This window comes from Somniosus microcephalus, chromosome 11, assembly GCF_052327205.1.
Source record: "Somniosus microcephalus isolate GS21.2 chromosome 11, FLI_Smic_1.0, whole genome shotgun sequence".
Lineage (NCBI taxonomy): Eukaryota > Metazoa > Chordata > Chondrichthyes > Squaliformes > Somniosidae > Somniosus > Somniosus microcephalus.
In genome coordinates, this window is record NC_140997.1 from 95,943,514 (window position 1) to 95,961,243 (window position 17,730).

General features: G+C 47.5%; 1 protein-coding gene across 3 annotated transcripts in view; it reads right to left on the reverse strand.

Annotated features, from left to right (window-relative positions):
- Nucleotides 1–2,803: 2,803 nt before the first annotated feature.
- tecpr1a (tectonin beta-propeller repeat containing 1a) overlaps nucleotides 2,804–17,730 on the reverse strand; it is a 94,592-nt gene continuing 79,665 nt past the window's right edge. For 2 of the 3 annotated variants that reach the window (XM_086001128.1, XM_086001127.1), the window contains exons 19-23: nucleotides 13,309–13,365; nucleotides 12,986–13,160; nucleotides 10,945–11,080; nucleotides 10,162–10,254; nucleotides 2,804–6,193 (exon numbers count right to left, since the gene is read on the reverse strand). In XM_086001128.1, coding sequence (XP_085857254.1) covers nucleotides 6,072–6,193; nucleotides 10,162–10,254; nucleotides 10,945–11,080; nucleotides 12,986–13,160; nucleotides 13,309–13,365 — 583 coding nt within the window. In that variant the 3' untranslated portion in view covers nucleotides 2,804–6,071. The remainder of the gene's footprint in view (nucleotides 6,194–10,161; nucleotides 10,255–10,944; nucleotides 11,081–12,985; nucleotides 13,161–13,308; nucleotides 13,366–17,730) is intronic. The other variant, XM_086001129.1, reaches the window with a different exon arrangement.

Consider the following 17,730-nt stretch of genomic DNA (forward strand, 5'->3'; position numbering starts at 1 on the left):
TCTTCCCCCCCCAGTCTCTCGCTCTCTCTTCCCCCCCAGTCTCTCGCTCTCTCTTCCCCCCCAGTCTCTCGCTCTCTCTTCCCCCCCAGTCTCTCGCTCTCTCTTCCCCCCCAGTCTCTCGCTCTCTCTTCCCCCCCCAGTCTCTCGCTCTCTCTTCCCCCCCGTCTCTCGCTCTCTCTTCCCCCCCAGTCTCTCGCTCTCTCTTCCCCCCCAGTCTCTCGCTCTCTCTTCCCCAGTCTCTCGCTCTCTCTCTTCCCCCCAGTCTCTCGCTCTCTCTTCCCCCCCCAGTCTCTCGCTCTCTCTTTCCCCCCCCAGTCTCTCGCTCTCTCTTCCCCTCCAGTCTCTCGCTCCATCTCTTCCCCCCAGTCTCTCGCTCCATCTCTTCCCCCCCAGTCTCTCGCTCCATCTCTTCCCCCCAGTCTCTCGCTCTCTCTCTTCCCCCCAGTCTCTCGCTCTCTCTCTTCCCCCAGTCTCTCGCTCTCTCTCTTCCCCCCAGTCTCTCGCTCTCTCTCTTCCCCCCAGTCTCTCGCTCTCTCTCTTCCCCCCAGTCTCTCGCTCTCTCTCTTCCCCCAGTCTCTCGCTCTCTCTCTTCCCCCCAGTCTCTCGCTCTCTCTCTTCCCCCCAGTCGCTCTCTCTCTCCCCCCCGTCGCTCTCTCTCTCCCCCTCAGTCTCTCTCTCCCTCAGTCTCTCTCTCTCTCTATCTCCCCATTCTCTCTCTCTCTCCCCAGTCTCTCTCTTCTCTCTCCCCCCAGTCTCTCTACTCTCTCTCTCTCCCGTCTCTCTCTCTCTCCCCCAGTCTCTCTCTCTCTCCCCCAGTCTCTCTCCCCCTCAGTCGCTGTCTCTCTCCTCCCTCAGTCTCTCTCTCTATATCTCCCCAGTCTCTCTCTCTCTCTATCTCCCCGTCTCTCTCTCTCTCCCTCTCCCCCCAGTCTCTCTACTCTTTCTCTCTCCCCGTCTCTCTCTCTCCTTCCCTCTCTCTCTCCTTCCCTCTCTCTCTCCTTCCCTCTCTCTCTCTCCTTCCCTCTCCCTCCCCTCTCTACCCCCTCCCCCTCTCCTCCCTTCCCCCCTCCCTTCCCTACCCCCCCCTTCCCTACCCCCTCCCTCCCCTACCCCCTCCCTCTCCTACCCCTCTCCCTCCCCCCTCCCTCCCTCCCCCCCGCTCCCCCTCCGCCCTCCCCTTCCCCCTCCTTCCCCTCTCCCCTCCCCCCAGTTGCTCTCTCTCTTCCCCCCCATTCTCTCGCTCTCTCTTCCCCCCAGTCTCTCGCTCTCTCTTCCCCCAGTCTCTCGCTCTCTCTCTTCCCCCCAGTCTCTCGCTCTCTCTTCCCCCCAGTCTCTCGCTCTGTCTTCCCCCCAGTCTCTCGCTCTGTCTTCCCCCCAGTCTCTCGCTCTGTCTTCCCCCCAGTCTCTCGCTCTCTCTTCCCCCCAGTCTCTCGCTCTCTCTTCCCCCCAGTCTCTCGCTCTCTCTTCCCCCCAGTCTCTCGCTCTCTCTTCACCCCAGTCTCTCGCTCTCTCTTCCCCCCCAGTCTCTCGCTCTCTCTTCCCCCCAGTCTCTCGCTCTCTCTTCCCCCCAGTCTCTCGCTCTCTCTTCCCCCCAGTCTCTCGCTCTCTCTTCCCCCCAGTCTCTCGCTCTCTCTTCCCCCCAGTCTCTCGCTCTCTCTTCCCCCCAGTCTCTCGCTCTCTCTTCCCCCCAGTCTCTCGCTCTCTCTTCCCCCCAGTCTCTCGCTCTCTCTTCCCCCCAGTCTCTCGCTCTCTTCCCCCCAGTCTCTCGCTCTCTTCCCCCCAGTCTCTCGCTCTCTTCCCCCCAGTCTCTCGCTCTCTCTTCCCCCCAGTCTCTCGCTCTCTCTTCCCCCCAGTCTCTCGCTCTCTCTTCCCCCCAGTCTCTCGCTCTCTCTTCCCCCCAGTCTCTCCCTCTCTCTTCCCCCCAGTCTCTCTCCCTCTCTCTTCCCCCCAGTCTCTCGCTCTCTCTCTTCCCCCCAGTCTCTCGCTCTCTCTCTTCCCCCCAGTCTCTCGCTCTCTCTCTTCCCCCCAGTCTCTCGCTCTCTCTCTTCCCCTCCAGTCTCTCGCTCTCTCTCTTCCCCCCCCCAGTCTCTCGCTCTCTCTTCCCCCCCAGTCTCTCGCTCTCTCTTCCCCCCCAGTCTCTCGCTCTCTCTTCCCCCCAGTCTCTCGCTCTCTCTTCCCCCCAGTCTCTCGCTCTCTTCCCCCCAGTCTCTCGCTCTCTCTTCCCCCCAGTCTCTCGCTCTCTCTTCCCCCCCCAGTCTCTCGCTCTCTCTTCCCCCCCCAGTCTCTCGCTCTCTCTCTTCCCCCCCAGTCTCTCGCTCTCTCTTCCCCTCCAGTCTCTCGCTCCATCTCTTCCCCCCCCAGTCTCTCGCTCCATCTCTTCCCCCCAGTCTCTCGCTCTCTCTCTTCCCCCCAGTCTCTCGCTCTCTCTCTTCCCCCAGTCTTTCCCCCAGTCTCTCGCTCTCTCTCTTTCCCCCGTCTCTCGCTCTCTCTCTTCCCCCCAGTCTCTCGCTCTCTCTCTTCCCCCCAGTCGCTCTCTCTCTTCCCCCCCAGTCGCTCTCTCTCTTCCCCCCCCAGTTGCTCTCTCTCTCTTCCCCCCCAGTCGCTCTCTCTCTTCCCCCCAGTCGCTCTCTCTCTTCCCCCCAGTCGCTCTCTCTCTTCCCCCCAGTCGCTCTCTCTCTTCCCCCCAGTCGCTCTCTCTCTTCCCCCCAGCCGCTCTCTCTCTTCCCCCCAGCCGCTCTCTCTCTTCCCCCCAGCCGCTCTCTCTCTTCCCCCCAGCCGCTCTCTCTCTTCCCCCCAGCCGCTCTCTCTCTTCTCCCCAGTCGCTCTCTCTCTTCCCCCCAGTCGCTCTGTCTCTCTCTTCCAACAACAACATGCCCTCAAAAAAGCCTTGGCACCGCTGGGCACCCCCAGCTAGTATTCAATAAATTAAAGATTTAACAGGGAGCGTATACTGGCCTGGAAAACATGACACTGGAATTACTTTATCAAAGGTGAGTCATTGCAGGTCTATCCATTATGAGGTCTATGTTAAAATATCTATGCACCAAAAAATCCAGACAACAACTTGCATTTATATAGCACCTTTAACGTAGTAAAATGTCCCATGGAGCTTCACAGCAGCGATTTTCAAACAAAATTTGACACCGTGTGGTGGAGAGAGAATTCCAGAGCTTAGAGCCCAGGCAGCTGAAGGCACAGCAACCAATGGTGAAGCGATTAAAATCGGGGATGCACTAGAGGCCAGAGGACTGCAGAGATCTCGGATAGTTACATGGCTGGATGAGGTTAGAGAGATAAGGTGGGGAGAATTGAATTAATAGGTTGTTTATTCATAAGGCCCTGCCCTGCAATGAGTTCTATCATGGTGAGAAAGTGGCCTCAGTAAGGTGTGGAAGTCAAATACACAACGCCCAATCCATCCTGTGCATCTGGGCTAACCTTTGTGCCCATAGAAAACAAATGGTTATGACACAGGACAAGACTCAAGAGCTCCATCTTCTGCACATTCCTATTTATGTTCATCAGTGCGCAGAGGCTCAGAGTGGCCTGCAGCGTGTTACTGAGCCATGGGAGACCTTCCTCATTGTCCCCAGAAAGCAGCACAAAACATGCAGGCCAGGCCACTAAGACATGCTTTAACATTGTGCCACTGTAACTGGGAAAGGTTTATTTTATGGCTGATTTGGAATTCAAAGCAAGGAGGCATCAGAAGCAATGGTAAAGGTGTCAGGAACTCTGAAACATCGTTAAAAAATTTGGATGAAATTGACCTGATAAGAGATATGTGCTTGCAGTCAAAATGCTTGCAGACAGGAACAGCTCACACAGCAAGTTTCTTATGGGAATATTACAGGAAGGTGGTGTTGATGTAGAAGCTTATTGAATGGTGGAGCAGGCTCGAAGGGCCAAATGGCCTACTCCTGCTCCTATTTCTTATGTTTCTTAAGAGACAAGTGACAGAATCACAGACAGCCACCAGAGGGCAATGCTGTTACAGGCTGTGGAAAGGGGAGGTTGTATCAGTGCAAAAGCTAAATACTGCAGATGCTGGAAATCTGAAATAAAAACAGAAAATGCTGGAAAATACTCAACATGTCAGGCAGCATCTGTGGAGAGAGAAACAGAGTTAACTTGGAGTACTATGCACAGTTCTGGTTGCCATATTACAAAAAGGATATAGAGGCACTGGAGAAGGTACAAAAAGGATTTACAAGGGTGATACCAGAACTGAGAGGTTATAATTATCAGGAAAGACTTAACACGCTGGGGCTATTTTCTCTAGAAAAGAGAAGGCTGACGGGTGACCTGATAGAGGTCTTTAAATTTTTTGATAGATTAGACGTAGAGATGTTTCCACTTGTGGGGGAGACCAAAACTAGGGGCCATAAATATAAGATAGTCACTAATAAATCCAATAGGGAATTCAGGAGAAATTTCTTTACCCAGAGAGTGGTGAGAATGTGGAACTTGCTACCACAGGAAGTAGTTGAGGCAAATAGCACAGAGGCATTTAAGGGGAAGCTAAATTAGGGTGACCATATGTCCCCGGATGAGGTACAGTGCCCCCGGGTAAACAATGTTCCCAGTTAATGAAACTCATCCCCGAATACCCGAGCTGCCACTTTATTTGAATAAGCTCCATTCATCTTAATTGTAGCTTGCGTAAAATCGCGCTCGCACTCAGGGACTCAGAGACGGACCAATCAACAGGGCCCACTGTTGACTGACAGGTTCTCTGCCCATTGGCATCGACGGACCAATGAAATGTCGGATCGCTGTTTGTGACGATAGTTTGGCTTTGACCAAACTGGCTTCAGTTTGGACCAATGAAAGGGGGCGAGTGTTGGCCAATGGGACGGCTGTGTTTGCGCGGGAGGTGTGATGGCGGTGTTGTCTGTGTGAGCCGGAGCCCGGGGACAAGTAACACTGTGGGTGTGTTAATGTGCGGAGTGGAAGGGTTTTAGTGTCTGCCTCTGCAACTTGGCAGATTGAGCTCAGTACCTCAGTCCCACTCAGTCCTATGAGAACAGTGCCAGTCTGAGGCTAAACATGGCTCTGCGTGTATGTGTCTATAGAAGGGGCTGTCTTTATGCCTGAGGATAGCGGAACTGCTGCACGCCATTTCCATTATAATACTGCCACAGGCAAGCAGCATGGTAATCCCCTGCCCTCAACCGTCTCTGTGCCAGGGCGACCCCCCTCTTCCCCAGTCTATGTGACAGGAGGGCCCTTTTTCCTCACTCTGCCAGGTTGATTCCCCCTCCCCACTAATGTTTGTGCCAGGGTGACGCCTCCTCACTAATCTGTGTGTGCCAGGGTGACCCGCTTCCCTCCCCACTAATCTTTTCTTGAAATGTGGCGGTAGCACAGCAATCATTAATAAATCTGTGAAAAATAAATGACATGGGCAGTGAGATGAAGAATGATTTTCTGACTAGGCCGGGACAGTGGGTACGAAAAACTGACATTCCCGCGCAGTGTTACTGTATTATTTATAAATGGTGTCTGAATGCACTTCAATAATGTGACGTCACATCCGCGGTAATTATATGCACATTTGTTTGGAATTTGTAGTGTATATGTGCAACTTTTAAAATATAGGCGGCTACAAATTTTTGCCTCGCTACGTTGCGCAACCTACATTTTCTGTCCTGGCTGCTTTGCGGTGCTCCCACCCTGTGTGTCCCTGGATTTAGTTTAGAAAATATGGTTACCCTAATCTAAATAACCACATGAGGGAGAAAGGAATAGAAGGTTAAACTGATGGGGTTAGATGAAGAGGGGTGGGAGGAGGCTCGTGTGGAGCATAAACACCGGCACAGACCAGTTGGACTGATAGGCCTGTTTCTGTTCTGTAGACTCTATGTAAACAGTTCAGGTCGATGACCTTTCATCAGAATCTTTCACCTAGTTCTGACGAAGGGTCACAGACCTGAAACGTTAACTCAGTTTCTCTCTCCACCGATGCTGCCTGACCTGCTGAGGGTTTTCCAGCAATTTGAGGTGATACGAGTTCCTGCTACTGGTATGGAACGTAACGTGAATGAACAACCTCAACTGACGTTTACACATCAGAAAGCACTGACCTGATCAAGAGGACCAACAGACACTTTGCGAACATTAGTAGAAACGTGTTGCCAGCCTGATCCTTGAGGATAACTTGGAGCAATACCTTGGCGAAACCATAAATTACCTAGAATAAAAATACCAATAATTTAGGAAAACTCACCTTTTCACACTGCAGAATAGCAATGCTCAGTAAAATCTTCATCTTGTATATATATATTAATTAAAAATACTTTATACCGATCCCTTTCTAATTCTCCATTTCATTTTTAAAAAATAATTTATGTTACTGCCTGAAAGGGCGGTGGAAGTGGATTCAATAGTAACTTTCAAAAGGGAATTGGATAAATACTTGAAGGGGAGAAATTTGCAGAGCTATGGGGAAAGTGCAGGGGAGTGAGACTAATTGGGTAGGTCTTTCAAAGAGCCGGCACTGGTACAATGGGCAAATGGCCTCCTTCTGTGCTGTATCATTGTATGATGCTATGATTTTTCCAGAAGGTTTTCCTATCCAGCTTGAATTTCCATCCGAGAGAGCTGTAGAGTGGAGGGTTACATGTGGCAATACGCAAGTGACTAACATTTGAAATATTTGAGTAGTCACACACGTTGCCACTAATTACCAATGCATCACAAAGAAATAAGATTTTTGGGGTGATTCATAAACCATGCGACGTCCCCAGGTATTGCACACAAAGGAAATTCTACCCTTTCCTTCAACGCAAGACTTGTAACAATGCTGATAGCTGCAGGCAGTCCCTTACACAACTATCTGTGTGAAACCAGTATAAGCTTGAGCTTGGGTCTGCATGGTTTACACTGTGTGGCTTGGATTCTTATTTTTAATATATATCTTTAGAATCATGATACAGCACAGGAGGAGGCCATTCGGCCCGCCGTGCCTGTGCAGGCTCTCTGGTAGAACTTTCCAATTAGTCCCACTCACCTGCTCTTTCCCCACAGCCCTGCAATTTTTTTTCTCCTTCAAGTATTTATCAAATTCTCTTTTGAAAGTTACTATTGAATCTGCTTCCACCGCCCTTTCAGGCAGCACATTCCAGATCACAACAACTTTGGTTCTTTTGCCAATCACCTTAAATCTGTGTCCTCTGGTTACTGACCCTCCTGCCTCTGGAAACAGTTTCTCTTTGTTCTTGGGATGTGGGCGACACTGGCAAGGCAGCATTCAGTGCCCATCATTAGTTACCCTGAGGGCATCAAGAGTTATCCACATAGTGTGGGACTGGAGTCACGTGTGGGTCAGACCGGGTAAGGGGTGGCAGACTCAATTTCCTGAAGGATATTAATGAACCTGTTGGGTTTTTACAACAATCCGGCAGTTTTCATGGTCTGGTGCCAGCTTATTAATATATCAGCTCAACATAAGCTCGAGTAGCAGAATCTCATCTTTCGATCAGGCATTTTACAACCTCGACACTGAGTTCAACAATTTCAGATCATAATCACCGCTCCCATTTTCTCATATAGCAGTTACTGGTAATGGTTCGGCTGCAACCATTTACACCTCTCTGGACCCTTTCATCTTGCACCATCATCCCTTTTGTCATTTAAATCTCTCCTGCCTTCCACCCCATCACAGACCTTACCTTTTGTTCTTTCCTCCCCTCCCCCCTTTTCCTTGGCTCTGCACTTGCTTAAAAACTGTTACTTCTCTAACTTCTTCCAGTTCTGATGAAAGGTCATCGATGTTAACTGTTTCTCTCTCCTCAGATGCTGCCTGACCTGCAGAGTATTTCCAGCATTTTCTGTTTTTATATTAATATATCGGATTTTTAAAAAAATTCAATTTCACAATGGGATTTGAACTCTCGACCTCTAGGTAACTATGGAGATGGCAAAAACGCTGAACAAATATTTTGTATCAGTCTTTACAGTAGAGGACACTAAAAATATCCCAACACTGGACAAACAGGGGCAATGGGGTGGGCGGGGGGGGGAGCTAAACACGATTAAAATCACTAAGGAGGTGGTACTCGGTAAGATAATGGGACTAAAGGCGGATAAATCCCCTGGACCTGATGGCCTACATCCTAGGGTCTTGAGAGAAGTAGCGGTAGGGATTGTGGATGCATTAGTGGTAATTTTCCAAAACTCCCTGGATTCAGGAAAGGTCCCAGCAGATTGGAAAACTGCTAATGTAACGCCCTTATTTAAAAAGGGAAGTAGACAAAAGGCTGGAAACTATAGACCAGTTAGCCTAACAAAATGTTGGAGTCCATTATTAAGGAAGCAGTAACAGGACATTTGGATAAGCATAATTTAATCAGACAGAGTCAGCATGGTTTTATGAAGGGGAAGTCATGTTTGACAAATTTGCTCGAATTCTTTGAGGACGCAACAAACAGGGTGGATAAAGGGGAACCAGTGGGTGTGGTGTATTTGGACTTCCAAAAGGCATTTGACAAGGTGCCACACAAAAGATTACTGCACAAGATAAAAAATCACGGGATTGGGGGTAATATACTGGCATAGGTGGAAGATTGGCTATCTAACAGAAAACAGAGAGTTGGGATAAATGGTTCATTCTCGGGTTGGCAATCAGTGACTAGTGGTGTTCCGCAGGGGTCAGTGCTGGGACCCCAACTCTTTACAATCTATATTAACGATTTGGAGGAAGGGACCGAGTGCAACGTATCCAAGTTTGTCGACGACACAAAGATGGGAGGGAAAGCAGTCGTCGGTCGTACGTGTCTTCACACTGTTCCCTTTGGGGAACTGTATGAAGTGGTGGAAGGATTTCTGGCCGCGATTAACGCTCCTTCCGTGACCGTAACCATCTTCGTACCAGCCATTAGGGTGGTTAGTCCTATGGCGGGAGGGTTTTACGGGCTCCCACAACCCATACGAGGGGGGGGGGGGCCACCCACACCCACGGACGCAAGTATCCCGCTGGATGTCAACCCAGAATTTAGAGCCGGAGCTCCGACTCCACTTGCCAGGACTGTCTGGAGCGGGGTTCGAAACCCTACGCCTTCTGGCCCAGCGGCGGGGATGCTACCGCTACGCCAAAGGCCCACTCCGGGAAAGCAGTGAGTGAGGAGGACATAAAAAACCTGCAAAAGGACATAGACAGGCTAAGTGAGTGGGCAGAAATTTGGCAGATGGAATATAATGTTGGAAAGTGTGAGGTTATGCACTTTGGCAGAAAAAAATCAAAGAGCAAGTTATTATCTAAACGGAGAGAAACTGCAAAGTGCTACAGTACAAAAGGATCTGGGGGTCCTGGTGCATGAAACACAGAAGGTTAGTATGCAGGTACAGCAGGTGATCAGGAAGGGCAATGGCATCTTAGCTTTTATTGCAAGGGGGATGGAGTATAAAAGCAGGGAAGTCTTGCTTCAGTTCTACAGGGTACTGGTGAGGCCACACCTGGAATACTGCGTACAGTTTTGGTTTCCATATTTAAGAAAAGATATACTTGCTCTCGAGGCAGTTCAGAGAAGGTTCACTCGGTTGATTCCGGAGATGAGGGGGTTGACTTATGAGGAAAGGTTGAGTAGGTTGGGCCTCTACTCATTGGAATTCAGAAGAATGAGAGGCGATCTTATCGAAACATATAAGATTGTGAGGGGGCTTGATTGGGTGGATGCGGTGAGGATGTTTCCACTGATGAGTGAGACTAGAACTAGGGGGCATAATCTTAGAATAAGGGGCTGCCCTTTCAAAACTGAGATGAGGAGAAACTTCTTCACTCAGAGGGTAGTAAATCTATGGAATTTGCTACCTCAGAGAGCTGTGGAAGCTGCAACATTAAATAAATTTAAAACGGAGATAGACAGTTTCCTAGCAGATAAGGGAATTAGGGGTTACGGGGAGCAGGCAGGGAAGTGGACGTGAGTCTAGGTTTGGATCAGCCATGATCCTATTGAATGCCGGAGCAGGCCCGAGGGGCCGTATGGCCTACTCCTGCTCCTACTTCTTATGTTTATGTTTCTTATGTAACTAGATTACTAGTCTAGGACAGTAGGTTACTGTACCCAAAGTACAGTCAAGACAATATACAGAATGTAGTAGCTTTATTGTTGTTGGTCTTTCATTACAGAATTAATGCACACGCAAAGTGTGGCAGCTTACCATTTTCATCCACTGTATACACAGACGTCTGGCCCACAGACACCTGTATCAGCTTCTGCTTGGAAGGGGGAGGAATGTGGTACCAACAGTCACCTGTAAAAGAAAGAAAGGAGAAAGACTTCTGTTTATATAGCATCTTTCATGGCCTCAGGATGTCCCAAACCACTTTACAGCCAATTAAGTACTTTGAAGTGTAGTCACTGTTGTGATGTAGGAAACGTGGCAGCCAATTTGCGCACAGCAAGCTCCCAGAAACAGCAATGTGATAATGACCAGTTAATCTGTTTTAGTGATATTGGTTGAGGAATAAATATTAGCCAAGGACACCGGGGAGATCGCTCCTGCTCTTCTTCGAATTAGTGTCATGGGATCTTGAACACCTACCCGAGAGGGCAGGTTTAATGTCTCATCCAAAAGACGGCACCTCCGACAGTGCAGCACTTCCTCAAGTACTGCACTGGGAGTGGGAGCCTGGATTATGTGCTCAAGTCTCTGGAGTGGGACTTGAACCCACAACCTTCTGACTCAGAGGAGAGAGTGCTATCCACTGAGCCACAACTGAAAACCTAAAAACACTGCTTGTCAACACAATTCCCCAAAATTCTAAGAGGACTGCAGCAGGTTTACATTACATCGTCACCTTAAATGCAAATTTGGATGTGCACAAGTTCCTTAAAAAAAAAAAGGTTATCAAGCATTTACATAAACCTAACTATCGGGAACCTGTACAACAATAAACTCGTTTCCTCAAAAAAAAACTTTACCGCTCAAGTATGTGTTTACCTGTAGAGTTTTGTGGGGAAACAGAACCACGGCAGAAAGCTGCTCCATCCCTGGCAATGGCCCAAACCTGGTAGTAACCCCCGATAGAGATTGATACAAACGGCTGATCTGTACCGATGTGCAGCCATGAAACTCCCTGAAAGAAAAGTTAGTTTGCTATGACATTTCGTTAAGTGTTGCATACAAAGCCATTTACAGATGGATGGTGCAAATTCCTTAGCGAGGTGGATAGCTGGGAGCAGTAATAGTGGTAGCACTCTCGCCTCGGAGTCAGAAAGTTGTGGCTTCAAGTTTCACTCAAAAGACTTGAGCACATGATCCAGGCTGACACTCCCAGTGCAGTAGTGAAGGAGTGCTGCACTGTCGGAGGTGTTGTCTTTCGGATGAGACGTTAAACCGAGGCCCTCTCAGGTGGACGTAAAAAATCCCAACAGCACTATTTCGAGGAAGAGCAGGGAAGTTCTCCCCGGTGCCCTGGCCAATATTTATTCCTCACCAACATCACTAAAACAGATTATCCGGTAGTGTGGGAGCTTGCTGTGCACAAATTGGCTACAGCACTTCCTACATTACAACAGTGACTACACTTCAAAAGTACTTAATTGGCTGTCAAGCTCTTTGGGATGTCCTGGTGTCGTGAAGGCCCTATGTAAATGCAAGCTTTTCTTTCTTTAATCTAAACAGAGAGATCCAAATGACAGCAAACTGCAAAAGCGAAGACTGCGTGGGTTTATAATAGTCACCTGAACCCTGCAATTGCATTACGGCCTTCAACGTACTCCTTCATATTGTTTTAAATAATACACACGTTTATTTTATACATGGCTATCTTAATCAGTTCTGTGTCCCTTTCTGTGCTGGAATTTGCTGAAAGTGCTCTCCATGTCCTTAGTGGATTAGGATGGTCATGTAACAATTGTGAAATCACAACAACTTTATTGAGAAATGATGCTCAACTGTTATTAGGACTTGGTGTACATTGTAGGACAATACACAGCAGAAAATAGTTTAACAAAAACTGTACAAATTAAAATAATTTGAAGTGACTGTGGGGTAGTGCCAAAACAGTTTACCTTGCTTCTGATATTTATATCAGAATGTTCACCCTTATTTTACTTCTGGAAGCTGCACTATTTAAAATCCAAGTTTGAAAGAGCAAAAAGTAAGCAAACCTTTAGTGGCTAAATAAAGTGGTCAAAAAATAATCCAAAGGCCAGGTAGAAATATTATATAAGACACAAGGAGTGACTTGAATAAAAGCAGTCAGAATTTCTGCTCTGATGATTGGTAAGATCCCATACTATTCAAAGAGCGGGGAGTTCTCCCAGTGTCCTCATCAACATTCTTCCCTCAACCAACATGACCAAAAATAGTTGAATTCATTGCTGTTTGTGGGACCTCAGTGAGTGCAAAAACGGCTGATGCATTTGCCTACAGGCGACAGTGACTACGCTTTAAAATCATTTTTGCGCGTGATGCACTTTGGCATACCCTGAGACACATGATCCGATGCTTTATAAATGCAAGGATTTTTTCTCTCCCTCAGAGTAGTGGGTATATGGAATAAACCCCAGTTAAATTAATAAATGCTGCTTCAATTAACAGCTTATCCATTCATCAATGGGATTAAAGGTTAAGGATGAGTACATATAGCAATGATTGAATGAATTGTTGACATGTTTAGATTCCTTTACTGCTGGGACATTGGGAGGGCTGTGCCACAGAAGGTAACTGGTTGGGATGAATAAAGTAGGACTTAAGTTACCTTCTGGGGGGGAGCAAACCCTTACCCCTAGAGATGAAAGGGCATGGGTAGGGTTCACGGTAGAGTGGATTGGGCACGGTCCGCAGAGGGAACGGGCATGATGGCCTTCACGCTTCTATGCTTGCTTCTTCTTTCGAATATGCTCACAGTTAGTCATTTGGGAATTACTGATCGGTACTTCAACTTATCTGTTGAAGTTTAGTTTTAAAGAAAAAAGACCGTGGTAAACAAGAGATTTGCTTGAAATGTACTACAGGTTAAAATGCATTTCCTTACTAGTGCATTTTGCTTGGTTACTCCCAGCCGACACAAGACATCTCCTTTGTTGCTAATGGCCCACAATGCTGCTTCGACGTCTGCTTTCTGTGACACGCACGGGATCAGTGAGATGTCCTGGAGTGCGATCGGTGCAACCTCAAACCAGGGACCTGTCGTAACTATTTTGCATTTTCTACAGAATTAAAAAACAAAAGTGCAATTAATCCTTTGCAATAGAAAACTGAAATCTAGTCAGCGGAGAAAGAGCATCAATTAATTTTTTTTCCAAATAGAATGATTTACAATATTAATGTAACCACCCTTTCAATTTCAACCTTTACCTTGCCCATCGTCTGCGTCGCACAAAATCTTTCATCGTCTTATATCCATGGTAAGAGCTGAAACAGGCAACATTTGTCAGGCATCAGACCACACATAATAACATGGTTACAAACTCATTTTGTGCCAAATCTCTTCAAAAATCATACAGGCAAAATTGAAATGCATGTTGTAAAAAGGAAATAAAAAAACAAATTATCAACAGCACCGCCTAATAGATGTGAAAAGATGTTTTGACGCGATGGGGAATAAAAACAACGACAACTTGCATTTATAAAGCACTTTTCACATAGTAAAACATCACAAGGTGCTTCACAGGAGCATTATCAAACAAAATTTGACACCAAGCCACATAAGATATTAGGGCAGATGACCAAAAGCTTGGTCAAAGAGATAGGTTTTAATGAGCATCTTAAAGTAGAGAGCAGCAGAGAGGTGGGAGGGAATTCCAGAGCTTAGGGCCTCGGCAGCTGAAGGCACAGCCGCCAATGGTGAAGGGATGAAAATCGGGGATGCTCAAGAGGCCAGAATTGGAGGAACGCAGCTATCTCGGAGGGTTGTACGGACGGAGGAGATTACAGAGATAGGGAGGGGCGAGGCCATGGAGGGATTTGAAAACAAGGATGAGAATTTTAAAATTAATTCGGTGCTTAACTGGGAGCCAGTGTAGGTCAGCGAGCACAAGGGTGAACCCTCTAAATTGCACTGGCAATCATCCCTCATGTTAATGGACACAGCTACACTCGCACGTTTCGAACAAGATACAGAGAGGTTACAAATGGAGAACATCTGATTAAGCTGCATTTCACAATCCCCTGAAGTCAAGCAATATACACTGCAGTAATTTTCAAAAATAAAAAACTTTAAAAAAATGTGAAATTTAGTTTTAACTGAGAATTATATCAGCACGAAAAACTATTTGAAAATCTACTCCCCACTGCAGCGTGCAAGCTCCGTCAGGAGAGGCATGTTAGTGCTACTCCTTCCAGTCAGACTCAGCATCAAGCAATGCAAGGTAATGCAGAGCTCAGCTGAGATACAGGGTAAATTTCCTTCAATAAGGTGTGGGGATGTTCACTGATGACTGAACAGTGTTCAGTTCAATTCGCAGCTCCTCAGATAATGAAGCAGTCTGTGCCCGCATGCAGCAAGACCTGGATGACATTCAGGTTTGGGCTGATAAGTGGCAAGTAACATTCGCGCAATACAAGTGCCAGGCAATGACTATCTCCCAACAAGCGAGAGTCTAACCACCGCCACTTGACATTCAACGGGATTACCATCGCCGAATCTCCCACCATCAACATCCTGGGGGTCACCATTGACCAGAAACTTAACTGGACCAGCCACATAAATAGTAGAGCATGGTCAGAGGCTGGGTATTTTGCGCCGAGTGTCTCACCTCCTGACTCCCCAAAGCCTTTCCACCATCTACAAGGCACAAGTCAGGAGTGTGATGCCTGATGAGTGCAGCTCCAACAACACTCAAGAAGCTCGACATCATCAAGGGCGAGGTAGCCCGCTTGATTGGCACCCCATCTACCACCTTAAACATTCACTCCCTCCACCACCGGCGCATGTGGCTGCAGTGTGTACCATCTACAAAATGCAAAGCAGCAACTAGCGAAGGCTTCTTCAGCAGCACCTCCCAAACCCGCAGCTTCTACCACCTCGAAGGACAAGGGTAGCAGGCGCATGGGAACACCATCACCTGCAAGTTCATAAGAACATAAGAAATAGGAGCAGAAGTAGGCCATATGGCCCCTTGAGCCTGCTCCGCCATTCAATAAGATCATGGCTGATCTTCTACCTCATCTCCACTTTCCTGCACTATCCCCATATCCCTTGATTCCCTTAATATCCAAAAATCTATCGATCTCTGTCTTGAATATACTCAACGACTAAGCTGCCACAGCCCTCTGGGGTAGAGAATTCCAAAGATTCACCACCCTCCGAGTGAAGAAATTTCTCCTCATCTCAGTCCTAAATGGCCGACCCCTTATTCTGAGACTGTGACCCCCGTGTTCTAGACTCCCCAGTCAGGAGAAACATCCTCCCTGCATCTACCCTGTCAAGCCCTGTAAGAATTTTGTATGTTTCAATGAGATCACCTCCCATTCTTCCAAACTCTAGAGAATATAGGCCTAGTCTACTCAATCTGTCCTCATAGGACAATCCCACCCCCCCCCCCATCCCAGGAATCAGTCTGGTGAACCTTCATTGCACTCCCTCTATGGCAAGTATATCCTTCCTTCGGTAAGGAGACCAAATCTGTACACAATACTCCAGGTGTGGTCTCACCAGGGTCCTATATAATTGCAGTAAGGCGTCTTTACTCTTATACTCAAATCCTCTTGTAATAAAGGCCAACATACAATTTGCTTTCTTAATTGCTTGCTGTATGTTAACTTTCAGTGATTTGTGTACAAGGACACCCAGGTCCCTCTGAACACCAACATTTCCCAATCTCTCACCATTTAAAAAATACTCTGCTTTTCTATTTTTCCTACCAAAGTGGATAACTTCACATTTCTCCACATTATATTCCATTTGCCATGTTCTTGCCCACTCACTTAGCCTGTCTATATCCCCTTGAAGCCTCTTTGCAGCCTCCTCACAACTTACATTCCCACCCAGCTTTGTATCATCAGCAAACTTGGATATATTGCATTTGGTCCCCTCATCCAAATCATTGATGTAGATTGTGAATAGCTGAGGCCCAACCACTGATCCTTGTGGTGCCCCACTAGTTACAGCCTGCCAGCCCGAAAACGACCCGTTTATTCCTACTCTCTGTTTTCTGTCCGTTAACCAATCCTCAATCCATGCTTGTATATTATCCCCAATCCCATGAGCCCTAATTTTGTTTAATAACCTTGTGTGGCACCTTATTGAATGCCTTCTGAAAATCCAAATACACCACATCCACTGGTTCCCCCTTATCTATTCTGCTAGTTACAACCTCAAAAAACTCTAATAGATTCGTCAAACATGATTTCCCTTTCATAAATCCGTGTTGACTCTGTCCAATCCTATTATTATTTTCTAAGTGCCCTGTTACCATGTCCTTAATAATAGATTTGAGCATTTTCCCTGCTACTGATGTCAGGCTAACTGGTCTGTAGTTCCCCGTTTTCTCTCCCCCGCCTTTCTTAAATAGTGGGGTTACATTTGCTATTTTCCAATCCATGGGAACCGTTCTAGAATCAATTGATTTCTGGAAGATGACAACCAATGCATCCACTATCTCTATAGCCACCTCTTTCAAAACCCTAGGATGTAAGCCATCAGGTCCAGGGGATTTATTGGCTTTCAGTTCAATTAATTTCTCCAGTACTTTTTTTTACTAATACTAATTTCTTTCAGTTCCTCATTCTCGCTAGACCCATGGTTCTCCACTACTTCCGGGAGGCTTTTTGCATCTTCTTCCGCTAAGACAGACACAAAGTGGTCGATTTTCATTCAGCAGTCGGGAAGGAGGCGGGACTACAACTTTTGGGTTTTAGTCCCGCCTACATCGACGTCCGACCAATCCACGCGATTTTCCCTTGATTGACCTTGTTGAGCCCACCCAGCGGGCTCAGCAGGCCAATTAAGGGCCACCCGGCAACAGGTGACGTCACAGACTGAAATTTCATCTGTCAAGAGGTCTTGACAGATGAAATATCAGTGTTTCACAGCTGTTTGAAGCTGTCAAACACTGACAGTCTGACTTCTAACCTGAGTCCTTCTACACAGACTCAGTTAGAACTCTCACCGGCAATTGAAGCTGAAGGCTGTCACTTGTGACAGCTCGCAGCCATTTTGCTTTCAGTGCCGGCTGAGTGATGGACTCCCGAAACCTAGAGGAAGAAAGGCTGTTAAGGTAAGTACAGGTAATTTAAACTTCTTTACACACTTTAGACACACCAAACACACTTACCTTTGCACTCATGCACCCATCACTCACCTGAACACCGACATCGCGACCCCTCCAAGTCCTTCAACCCGACGGCCCGCCTGTTCTAACCTGGCGTGGCTTGGAGCCGTCGGGAATCCCACACGACACCCCTCAAAATAGAGATTAGGCTAAAAACTGCCTGTTAACTACCTGTTAACAGGCAGTTAATTGGCACTAATCCCTTCCCGCCTCAGGTCGGTGGGTCCCAGTGCGGGGCGGGTACTCGCCTCCTTTGAAACTTACGTGGAGGCGGGTTTTGGGCGGGATGGTGTCGGGACCCCCGAATTCGGGATTTTTGCCCCCCGCATACCTAAAAGCCCGCCTCACGGCACACTGAAAATCGAACCCAAAGTATTTGTTTAATTTCTCTGCCATTTCCTTGTTCCCCATTATAATTTCTCCTGTCTCAGCCTGTAAGGGACCCACATTTACTTTTGCTAATCTTTTCCTTTTTCCATCCCAGGAATGAATAAAAAGAGTCGCT